The following is a 12,625-nucleotide window of genomic DNA, read 5'->3' as shown; positions in this document are numbered from 1 at the left end:
TGCATATATTCCCTTTATGTCAGAAGAAACCGTACATGTTCTTTAGATCGTGCACGCCCAGTGGACTCTTCCTGGCTTTTCCTTGTCACCGGATTCCAAAATGGGAATGAAGCATTATTGCTCTCTAAGTAGATACATACGTGTTTACACACTCTCAGAGGTACATGGGGAGGGCTGCGTGAAGAAAACCCGCTCCCGAGCGGCGGCTCCGATTAACCAGCGGCCGCCTCCCCCATCACTCAGCCCGCAGCGAACGACGACCGTGCCGGTAGCACCTCCCTTCCCCGGCCAGCAAATAGCGAGGGAGGGGCTGAGCAGCGGGATGACGTAAAGGCAGCCGCTGTGACGTGACACGCAGCGGCGGTCGATTCGAACCCTGCGTGGGCAGGCGCGCCGACAGGACTGCAGGGCCGAGCCGTTGGGCGCGCGGGCTCTGGGCCGGCTGCCGGGGGCCGCTGCCTCCTCGCGGCCGCGATGAAGCGCACGGTGCCGCGCAGCACCCTGAAGCGCGTGGTGAAGAAGCACAAGCCCCATCTCCGCCTCGGCGCCAACACCGACCTCCTGGTGAGAGGGGGCCGGAGGGAGGGGCGGCTGGCTGGCTGGCTAGCGAACGGGGCGGGTCGCCCTGCGGACTCCATGGAGCTCTGTAATGCCAGGGCAAAGCCGGCTTACTGCGCCGTTGAAACCGTAACCGCAGGAGGGAAGACCAGGGCCTTGCTTGCAGAAGAGGGCAGCGGTAGCAAAAGCCTTCGGTCGCTTTTGCCCTCGCTACGCACGCATCAAGGCATGCTGCTTCTGGTACCAGAGGGTCTGTTTTCCATTTTATTTATTATTTTTATTGTCTTTATATTCCTCCTTTTTTCCTTTCAAGGAAGTCAAGGATGTTTACATAATTCTCCATAATTCAATCTTTCAACAACCCTTTGAGGTACATTGGACTGAGTCTGACTGGCCCAGAGTCACCCAATGAGTTACATGGCTGAGTGGGAAATAGAATCCAGGTCACTTGAGTCCCAGTCCAGCTCTCTTAACCTCTACAAAGTAACTCTGCATTTTGCTCTGTAACTTATATATCTTATTTTTCTTTCTAGTATTAGCCTACCTTTAGTTCCATTCAGTGGAGCCTGCTCCAAGTAGGACTAATTTGAACTACTCCTTTTCTCAACTCCTCTTTTTGAGTCCTCCTTTGTACCAGTAAAGCACTCTTGCTCACATTGTGTGGATCCTTATGTTACAAAAATGCCACCCGCCCCCAGAAGTGATAGTGGAGAATTGAATCTTGGAAACGCCAAGTCATAGCAGAAGTATAATCTCATGCACACAACTTTAGGAAACAGTAATTCAAAAACTCAATAAAAGACATGGGTGGGAAAACTACTGAAGGAGACAAGTCTTGAAAATCACAGCAACGTTCTCCATCTCTTAGCTCTCCACTATGTAGAAAACACAACTGGATGTAACTGAAGGCTATCAGGTTTTGATGAGCAGACAAGTTGGTATGCTCACCATAGATTAGTGAACTATAGTGATCTTTATAAGCATTCTGGCATGAGATCACAGCCACTTGCTCCAGGATTGCTTTATTTGGAAGAAAGTCCAGAAAAGTGTTACTTACAAACTGCTGGATCCTTTGTCTTCTTAGCTGGCCTAGTTAATATGTTAATCTTTTGTTTCCTCTTAAACTGTGTGAGTATGAACTCCCTCTGTTCATCCTCTTATTTAGTACCTGGTGAAGGATTGGTTTGGGTGGAGACTGGCTACCTTCCTACTTGTAGTTTCAAAGTGCTTACTAATTCATCTCTCTATTCTTCTAACTTAACCTGCCCTTTTACTTTTCCGGTCCCTATTGAAGAAAAGCATACCCACAATATGATGCTGCCACCACCATGCTTCACTTTGGGGATGGTATTTTCAGGGCAATGAGCACTCTTGGCCTTGTGCCACACATCGCATTTTGGAGCAATGCCAAAATGTTCTGTTTTGACATGTTATTACTCCCACACTTCTCTTTTGAAACTCCAAATGGGCTTCTTTCAGAAGTGTCATCTCTTCTAGCTCTGTGGAGTGTCCAGGTGATAGCTGTCACATGGCTGGTTTCTCCCATCTCAACTGTGGATCTTTCCAGCTCCTTCAGAGTTACTATCAGCCTCTTCATTTCTTCTCTGACTAATGCACTCCTTCCCCTGACACAGGATTTTAGTGGATGACCTTCTCTAAACAAAGTCACAGTTGAGCCAAATTCTTTCTGTTCTGTAATAATGGATTTAACCGTGCTCCAAAGGATGTTCATAGTTCAGGTTTTTTAAAGTAACTTGTAACTTATTCTGCACAATTTTATTCCAGTGCTCTTTTGATTGCCCCTTGGTCTTCATGATATTGTTGGTTTAGACATGTTCTCCAACAAAATCTGGGGCCTTCCAGAAACAGTTGTCTTTAATCTCAGTTCATGTGGCACTGGAATTGTGCAGAGGTGAACTCTATTCAGCTACTTGCACTGACATCTGGAGGCAGTGGGTTGCACCAGAGCTTGTTTAGACATGTCACAGCAAGTTGCACAATGTTACAGTGTTAAAAATGTTACGCAACCAACAAGTGCCAGTTTGGTTTTGTTTATGTAGGCTTTGTGCACCTTCACAGTTTTGAGTATCTTGTGTATACTAAGTGGTAACAATGCTAATGAGATGCTTTTCAGTTCCAGGTTGCAACAGAACAAGATGTGGAAAAATGAAAGGGTGGGGGTGAATACAAAAGCAAAGCAGTGTAGTAAAATTACCTTTTCTTGCAACTTTTTCTCCCTGGAGTGCTTGTGACTGAGGCTATTGCAAAGTTGTATTAAAAATAGTCATGATGCTTTTGAAATAAGATTTACCGATAAGAAGCAACAAATGTAATAGAGGAACAATTACGCTGGTCTAGAAATGTAGATTATGACACTTAAGAAGTGTAAATTTAGGAAATACATCCAACTTTGTCATTTCACTGGTGTACATGATGCACTAGCAGAGAATTGGTTCCAGACTATGCTCCAGAGGAGAATCTAATGTGTTGCACTTACACAGAAAAAAATGATGGGCCTCTTCTTGTTCTGTTTGAGTTTGCAGAATGACACCACTGGATTCTGCTCATAATTGGTTGTGGATAGTTACATAATTAAGTGTGTTACCCTGTTGGAATGCCCATAAGCCCCTGAATTTGGAGGCTTAGAGGCATCGAATGCAGACCAGGAAGAGTAGTGGAAGATATCTTTGCCTCTCCATGTTTGTATTCTGCATTTTCACTAGACAACCTTTTGTCTGTGTCTACCTGGGCTGTCTCAGATTGGGAAGGAGACTGGAATGGCTTCAGGATAGCACACCCACCAAAATGCCCCTTTTAACTGTTCTCTAAGGCTATTTTGCCAGTCTTGGAGAGCAGCTGCTATAGTTCTTTCTGTGCAAGGTTAGTGGAAGTCAGAGCTCTGGTTTCTGAGATTGGCTTGCCCTCACACAATGTCTAGGGATCACAGGATTGTTCACTAAAAGTCTGAAAATGTATCTTTAGTGGAAATATTAATGAACATTTTATAGAGTATTTCATAAGTTATTTTTTAAGCTTTTCTTTGGAAGATTTCGTTATCAGTAACAAGCTATTCTTTTAAAGGTACATTTGAACTTCTTACTGTTTCTGCATCGATTAGCTGAAGAAGCCAGGACCAAAGCTATTTCAGAGAAAAGCAAAACCATTAAGTATGAACATGTTTTCTCTTCAGCAAAGGTAATAGCAGGTGAAAGCTGCAATTCTTATTGAATACTGTTTACTTACTATAATGTTAAACTGCATAAACTTTTTAATTAAATGTCAGGGGAATGTAAGGTACAATTGATTTGTCTGCTGTTATGTGCAGCAATTTTTTATTTATTTAAAACTTTTCTACCCCATCCACCACTGACGTCTCAGGACAGCTTACACTAAAGAACAAATAAAACAAGCACAGCATCTGGCTACTCAAGGAAAAAAACCCAGTTAAAACCGACTAGACATTAAGGGAAAATAAAAACATTTTTGTCTGACGCTGAAATAAATAAAGTGTCGGTGCTGGGTGAACCTCTCTGGGGAGTGTATTCCATAATCACATAATCCACAGCTATAGCATCTGTGGTACTACAAAGAAAAAGCAGAGTTATATAACGGCATTGGGAATGACTTAAAATATTTAGGTACAAATCGTAGTTGTGTATTCAGATAAATGAATCAGATTTAAATGATGGAACAGGCCATTGCAATAATTCAGCATTACAAAAATTAACACTGATAGAATATAAATTTTTACTACATAGACATTTCAAGAGCCATCATAAAAACTGAAATTCTATTCTATTCTAGACTTTTCAAACCTGGTGCTTTGCAGAGGCTCAACTCTTACCACTTCTGGTCAGCATAAAATATCTGGGGTCACCAGGTTGTGGAAGTTGGTCTATCACCTTTCTTTCTACAAAGTTACATAACTTACCAACAAATTTGTTTTCCTGGCCCTAATTATGCAATTATAACTTCATTTTTTATGCACAGCTATAAAAATTATCACCTTGTTTTCTCTTATTAGAATGGTACATAGTCATGGGTTAGTATAAGATGGTAAAATGGTATGGAAACTGTTTCTTACATAAAATATGTTCAGCTCATCTCAAATCTGCACATAAAAGCACAAAGGCATGGTTCCAAAATAAAGACTAGGCTATAGAAATATTTACAGAATGTAGGAGTGAAACTTTTTTATATTTGCTCAGAGGGAGAATGAGTGCATATAAATGATTTTCAAGCATAGAAGTTCTCAGGCTGTACTAGACAGTTGTTGAGTATGTCATTCTGAATTAATTCCACACTAACTTTAATGCAGCTTAATCTATATGCCAAGTCAATCCTTTTCTATCCTATATAGGTACTGTGTTAAGGCAATAAATGCATAAGGGCATTTTAGCAATTTATTTCCACATGAGATACTGAACAATGTTTGCAACAGATAAGTTAAACAATTCAATTTTCCTTGCTGTGCATCCTTTTTTCCCAGTCAGAAAAATATCCACCTGTAGCAGGAGACTGGATGATAAAAATAGATGGAGCAACTGACAGAGGAGGGTGGGTGATCTTTGCTGGTGGCTGTAGAAAAGTCACAAGGAAGCTTGTTATGGAGCTCTCTGAACAAGGTCTAAACTGAGGCAGAGGTGCCACCACAGGGAAGACTTATAATGTGGTTGTCCTTGACGATACTTAAATGGACAAAGGGAATTTAAGCTGGTATTCTGTGTATCTCGTGCACATCCTAGCACATTTGAGTTTAGTGGTGGAAGACAGTCTGGGGACAGGAACTAATTGCCTTGTGCTTTGTGTCTTGGTCATATACAAATATTATTTTAGAGAGGTATTTCCTACTCAAGTATTCTAAAAGAGGCAAAAGGAAAAGGACTAAAGGGAAAGACAAAAATGGTTTAGATAAGTATGTACAAGGTCATTATGCAATCAGTTTAGTTGATTCTGTGGTGGTTTAGATCAAGGCCTCTTCAAATCATATGTGTGGTGGTTAGCGTGCTGGACTGGGTCCTGGGAGATCCTGATACTAGCCCCCATGAGGTCATGAAGCTCACTGGGTGATTTTGGGCCAGTCTCGCACTCTCAGCCTACTCAACCCCCAGATGGTTATTGTTGCAAAGAAAAAAGGAGTGGAAGATAACTCCGTAACTATGGGTTCCCTGCAAGAAGGAAAGAAATGTGATATAAATGCAGTGTTAGTGGTGATAAAAATAACAATACTAATAATCAGATATTAAATATGGTTCTCTTTTTTTGAAATAACTGGATTATATATCTGAAAGCTGTGTTTGTTTCTACTCCCCAGATAATTTTAAAGAAGAGCCGAGGCTAAAGTCAAGAATCATTGTTTCAACCCTGGCTTATTTTGTGAATTGTGTTAAGTTTTCAAAGGATCTTCTATGTGCTGAAGTTCACATGTCTGAATTTTGTATATCTGTGCTCTCACATTAGATAATTTTCAGGAATGGTTATACTACACAAGTTATTACATATTCTTTGAATAAAGTAATGTAATAGGGCTGATGTACATGATTAATACCAGTGATTGAAATGCAAATTTTAAAATTAATTACAAATGCTATCTCTTTTGATAATAATTATGTAAGGTATCTTCTGTGAAAGTTGCTATAACTTTTAGCTTAATTGGAATTCACAATAAATTCTTTCCTATAATATTCTTTTATAAATGCAAAGTATTTCTTTCTCAGATAATATTTATCAGCAGAGCATGCTATAAATATTCATTTATTCAGTTGCTTATAAGACTTTTTAAACTTCTGAGTTTATTTTAACTAATATCACAAATTAATAAAATTGCTGTTTAACAGATTCTTAATGTAAGAGACCCATAATGGGAAATGGGGCATTCACAACATTATGTAAACAGAATATGAAAATAAATGTTCCGGAATGTTTTGTTGCAATAATGCTTTTCCAGAACCCGTTCTTCATGTATTAATTGCTTGTGGTTTTTACAGATACAGTAGTGGGTATGTTAAGAGCTAATTTTTTTCCATGGCCAGTTACAGCAGCAGTTCCTAGGAAAGGAAAAGGAATACACTAGAACATCCCTTCTTTTCCTTTGCTAGCTAATGGTTTTGGAGATGGCTAAAGGAATGGAAAAGCCTGAAGAAATTTTCCCCCTTCTGTTTTCAGTTTTGGAAGAAATGGCAAGTCTGTTGTCTTCCTTTTATGCAGGAAATACAGAATATTTCATTCCATATTCTTCCTTTCACAGCTAATAGTACCCAAGCCACATCCTTTTACCTTTGATCTCTTCATACTTACTTGAATGACTATTATAAACCATTACATTCAAACTATTCCAAGGAATAAGCAGAAAACCTTACCAATGTATGTGTGTGGGGTTTTTTTTGAAAGAGAATTAGAAACAACACACTTTCTAAACCTTGGCGTGTCACTTCCTGACGTGCTTGCATATATTTGCTTATAAAGATGAGGGGAGAGCAATTTTATGGCCCCTGGGCATCATCAGTTTCTCTGCACTGTAGTCTGTACAGCAAAAACCATAGTGGTGGCCTCTTTAGGGTTGACAGAGTGACAGGAGAGACAGTAAAGCAAATGTTCCAGAATGATTGGAAGAGACTGGCCACCAAGATTTCATGCATTGTGAATGCACTTCAGCATTATTCCTTCCTCGTCCAAAGCTGCTCAGCCAGGCAGCTGAAAACAGCAGTCTAGCTAAAATGTTGAGTGGGGGGTGTGGGGAGGCAGAGATGGCTTTGCTGTTCTTCTCACTGTGTTGGATACTCCTAACCCTCTGAGCAACAAGGGTACAATCAATAGAATTTTGCCTTAAGTGCATGAATAGGTTCCCTTCTATTAGGGACTAAATTCAAGTTTTTCATTTGTATCAAAATGTCTGAAATATTTTTTAAAAACATTGCAAATGTGTTATGATCACTATCTTAATTTGAAGGAACAGCCCTAATTTCAGATACTTTGCCTTTTATAAATTTCTTGTCTCTTTCATAATGAATGTTCCTTTTACAACCATAAGATGGAGATAGAGTTAAGTGTCCCATATATTTTTCTTCACATTTAGAATTGTGTTATTAAATCATATCATTTCTTAGAATCTTAATTTTGTATTAAAAACCTAACCATCACGAAGTGTACCGATTCTTTATTGTTGACAGATGTGGAGCAATTAAGGATTTCATATTTACATTTTGCACATAAAGTAAGGAAATAACTTTTAAGTTTTCATGCATCTTGCTAATGAAGTCTGAGAGGAGAGAAGCTAAATGTTATTTGTTTTGACAGCATCCTGAATATGCCTCATTTTTCACACTAACAAGTGTCATCTAATCATCTAGCATAATTAACACCACTTTAGTGATGATGGTCTAGAATTTGAGTATATTTTAATAAATGCAGATGTGTTTATTATGTAAAATAGCTATTGCTGTTAAGTGCAATTATCTGCTTTTTTAAAAAAAAATAGTGTTTATTGAATGGAATTATTTCAGTAAAGTAGAATAAAAATTCCTCCTAAAATGCGAAAACTGTTATAAAATTGTTCTTTTGGCTAGCACTGTAAAATCTTGGTGTTTTAGAGGAAATGTGCTATGACAGCAGGCTTAAAATAATTTATAATGCCAGTAGAAAAAATTAAATGGTGTTCCATTAAAGATCATTACATAGCCCTATAATAGGGCGGTCATAAGCCCAATGCTTGGAAAAGTCAAACATCATCAATACTGCTGGGGTGAAACCCTTTATTGTTGCTTGTATCGATCACTCAAGTGAATTGTGACTGTGTTACTCATTTAGTTTGTCTTTACTCTGCATTGTTTCTGTCTAAACCTCTGAATATATCCATATGCTTGATTTGCATTTCTTATCCATTTGTACGAACCAGCATGCTTGTTATTTACAAATGGCTTTTGCCTATTTCTGATCAAGGCAAGGTTCATATTTTTAGCGTTTGTTACAGTGGCAATGTTCATACGAGGAGCAAGTTCATTGGTTGTTTATCATTTCCAGACAAATTAGGCTTCTTTACTATGTTAGCAGTGTTGGAGATGCTACAGCACATCACTTTAGTGTGCCTTTGGTAACATGAGTAGCCTAGTGGCTTTTCTGTTTTACAGTACCTGACATTGTGAGAAGGACTCATTGCAATAGTTGCCATGCTAGTAAAGTGAGAAGGAAGACCTTCATATACTTACGATTCTTAGTTGAAGAATGATGTTTTTCAACATTAAGTATGTGATGCTAAGATTCTTACCAGGTTGTAAGTTCTGTTGAGTTTAGTGGGATATATTGGAGTAATCATTCTTACAGCTCTGCATGAGTAAGTATCTGTGACACCCAGCCTCATACAAAGAGTCACATTCACCAGTAAATTTACAGCTATTTGAGCAAATAAGGATGAAGATAAATAACTTTACCACCAATCAGGGTAGAAAATAAAACAAGATTTTTTCCCTATATTAAATATCCTAACATATCACAAAAGGAATGCCAGAATTGTTTCCAGTCTTTTTAGTTTCAGTCACTGCACATATTCCTTTGAAGTTCCCTCAATTAGTTTGTTTAAAACTATTTTTCTTACAGAATTTTAAATGAAAACAAAAATATGTAAAGCCTTTTTACAAACAATGTGTAGCAATTATTGATCATGATTAGCACCCAAAGCTGACATTTTCTGAATTCCGCCTAAACAAGTGTGAGCTGTTTTTGAGACAACGGTATATAATGGGTCTATTTTTGCATGCCCTTTAAGTCAGGAAGTAGATGGTTACTGTTGGGTTGAACATTGGCCTATCTTGAAATGTTAGTAGTTAGTGTCAATTACTCTGAACAAAAGTTTAATCCTAGGCTACATTTGTTTTGGGGTTTTTTTTCCTCTTTTGACAATTCTATTGTGTAGACTTCAAATACTGGACCTGGAAAACAAGTCAAGAGGTTATTGTTCTTATCTTCATTTTAAGCTGTGACTAGAACTGCGTAGAACACTTTTATGACCTTTTCCAATGTCAAAACATGAAACAGAGGGGAGGATATCCTATGGTTTATAGTGTTAAGGGGAATTACCTCACCAGCTTGAAAGGTCAATAGCTAATGAACACCAGAGAAAAGTGAGCTGTTGGAACCCTGCAGTCTGCAGAACACAAGTAATACATACTAGGTTTTGGATATTGTAACTTGCTTGTTTTTCATTAGAAAAGCTTGGTATTTTATTTCATCTGCTGCGCAGAGAAAATTGAACAAATTTTTATATTAGAGGACCACTAAAAGTATAACTATTGAAACTTCATCTTTGAAATAACTGGAATGTTCTGAACACATCTCTCCAGATACCCAAACGTATCCTTAAATATATGATTGTAAAATAATAGATTGTATGATTTAGGGCAGGGTTCCTTCAGGTCCTTCCCATGTTCTTAATAGTAACATGTCACTTTGGCAATGTAACAAGAAAAGGCTGTACTTGACTTCTGTTACAAGCCTTACAAACGGCATAAGAGGGTTTACGTAACATTAAATGAAAAGGCCTTATTTAAAACCCCTGGTATGAATGTCTGCAAACCCTTTCTCCACTTTATATTGGAACTCTGAGCATATGGACACTGTAACTTCACCATCAAGTCATTTTTCCCCTTTCCACTCACTGAGCCAAACTCACTTTTTGCAACCATATCACATTAATATGGTTTGGGGTATTTTTCTTATGCTCAACACCTTTGGGTTGGTTAAATGTAAAAGAAATAAGAAGTCAGAAATTTTGTGAGCTGCATTTTTGCTTTTTACTTTTGGGTTCTAAGTTTGTGGCACCACCAAGAAAAAAATCTTGCAGTTTCAGCATCCTACAACAGTCTTAGCAAGTGGAATTGCTTTGGGTTTGGCCTGAATTTTAGAGAGTTTATTTGGGAAAGTTTTTTTTTTACTTGGTTTGGTTAAGGAGCTCATACTTTCCATTTTTGTTTGTTTGTTTGTTTGCTTTAGTCATGTTTATCCCGTTTCATCTGATGAGACTCCCAGGATAGCTTACATATGGTCATTAAGAACAATAATATGCCTTTAAAACAGACTGTTTTAAAAGGTGGTGGTAAAAGTTTGCTGCTGCTGCTGCTTTTCCTGCATGTAGAACAGTTGTTTTTAATAGCTGCTGTTAAAGGAAGAGTACCCAGTCCTAGCTTGGTTTTGCACAGCAGGTGATGGCTTTCTGGTTTCTTTTCCCCCTTGTGTTCAAAGGGCATTTGGTTCTAATGGCTTCTGTAAGGCAAGCAGTTACCCCATTATGCTGCAGTGCTTGTTTTAGGGGTTGCAATGAAAAACTCAGTGAAAATGCAAACTCGGTATGAAAGGGACTTGTGTCAGGAAACCCTTATCCAAATCTGTTGTGTGGCTACATTTGGAATATTGTGCATAGTTCTGATCACTGCACCTGAAAAAAGATATGGTAGAGCAGGAAAAAGTGCAGCTATAATGATCAGGGTGATGGGGCAAGTGCCCTGTGAGGAGTAGTTAGAACAACTGGGATTGTTTAGCTTAGGAAAAAAAAGATAAAGTGGACATGAGTGAGGTGTGCAAAACAATTAAGATGCAGAGAAAGAGGCCTGGGAGACATTTTTCTTCATTTCTCATAATATTACAACCTTGTATGAAGCTGATCAGTGGAAGCTTCAGGACAGATTAAAGGAAGTATTTCATGTGGGACATAGTTTAACTATCCATTTCACCATCACAAGTTGTAATGAACACTAATTTAAATAGCGTAAAAAGGGGATTGGTCGTATATATGAAGTGTAAGGCTATCATTGATTACTAGTCTAGATGGCTGTATGTTGCCTCCAGTATTAGAGGCAATATGTCTGAGTACACCAGTTGTTATGCAACATGGACAGGAGTGTGAAATTACACTCATGTCCTACTTGTGAATTTGCTATGGTTTTCCACTGTGTGAACAGAATGTCAGACTAGATGGACCCTTGGTCTGATCTACCATGGCTTTTCTTAAGTTCTTAGATTGTTGCACATGACAATAAGACAAATCTTGTTTGTGTTATGCTTACTAAGTTTATTGCTACCATTAGTAATCTCCTTGAGGAATATGCTATCACCATGACATTATTGGGTAAAAACTTGCCTGTTTACTCAGAAACAAGTTCCATTGAGTTTAGTGGAGGTTACTTTCCAGGCATGTGGGCATAAGATTGTAGCTTTAATAGACATGCCTCTTACAAAATTATTATGTGTTTGGTAAGCAACATAGCAATATAAACATAGATGGTATTGGCCTTGTGGTATTCATAATCTTTTCACCATGATCAAATATTTGATGGTACGATTTGGGGAAAAATATGTAGTAGAATTAGATGAGGGGGTTTTTTTACTGTAGGTTTGCTATACCTTGGCAGATACTCTTGGCATGTGTATACTCACACCACAAACTGATTGCTGTGATAGGATTAGCTTATTCATGTGCCAGTACTCTTCTCTTTAAAGGCACTTCCAGTGCATTTTGGGGTTTTTCTTATTGTTTGCTTAAGAGCACACATGATAATTCATTGGATGCTGTATAAGTGCTATCCACTCGTCAAAAATCAGTTTCAAAGCTCAGACATTTACCAGTCCTCTGTGTCTTTCAAAGCAGATAATAGCAACTCTTCATTCCAAATTCAAGGTAATCAAAACATTGGAGTATTTTTAGAATAAAATACCCTGTATTCTACAGACCTCTTAACTATATTAACCACAGTGGAACTGAATGTTCACCTTCTGTCAAAATTATTCTATGTAGTTTACAAACTATGGCAAAATAAATGTTACAAGAATCTCTTAAGGGTAACAACTACCATTAAAAAAAGCTAGAATACTTCTTTCGTTATGTAAATTCCATACCATGTACTTTAGTAGTTTTGCCAGCAGCCTCTTAGCTTCAGGCCCTATCAGTGACCTCTCTGCTGAGGAGGAGTAAAATGAAATGAAAGCTTCCCTTTTGAAACCTTTAAACTTGGCTTTTTTCCACTGAAGAGACTGCAAACACTAAATCGAGGGCAAATGTACATGGTCAGTAGTCATAACA

At 38.3% G+C, this 12,625-nt stretch overlaps 1 protein-coding gene across 1 annotated transcript; it reads left to right on the top strand.

Annotated features, from left to right (window-relative positions):
* The first annotated feature begins 474 nt into the window (after positions 1-474).
* CENPW (centromere protein W) lies at positions 475-6,197 on the top strand. The gene is made up of 3 exons (XM_044449053.1): positions 475-564; positions 3,640-3,753; positions 5,873-6,197. Exons 1-3 carry the CDS (start codon positions 475-477, stop codon positions 5,897-5,899), a joined length of 231 nt encoding a protein of 76 aa, XP_044304988.1. The 3' UTR covers positions 5,900-6,197.
* Positions 6,198-12,625: the final 6,428 nt, after the last annotated feature.

This window comes from Varanus komodoensis, unplaced genomic scaffold (genome assembly GCF_004798865.1).
Source record: "Varanus komodoensis strain SLA01 unplaced genomic scaffold, ASM479886v1 scaffold1, whole genome shotgun sequence".
In the NCBI taxonomy this organism is placed as follows: domain Eukaryota; kingdom Metazoa; phylum Chordata; class Lepidosauria; order Squamata; family Varanidae; genus Varanus; species Varanus komodoensis.
This window is presented reverse-complemented; position numbering and strand designations above follow the sequence as displayed.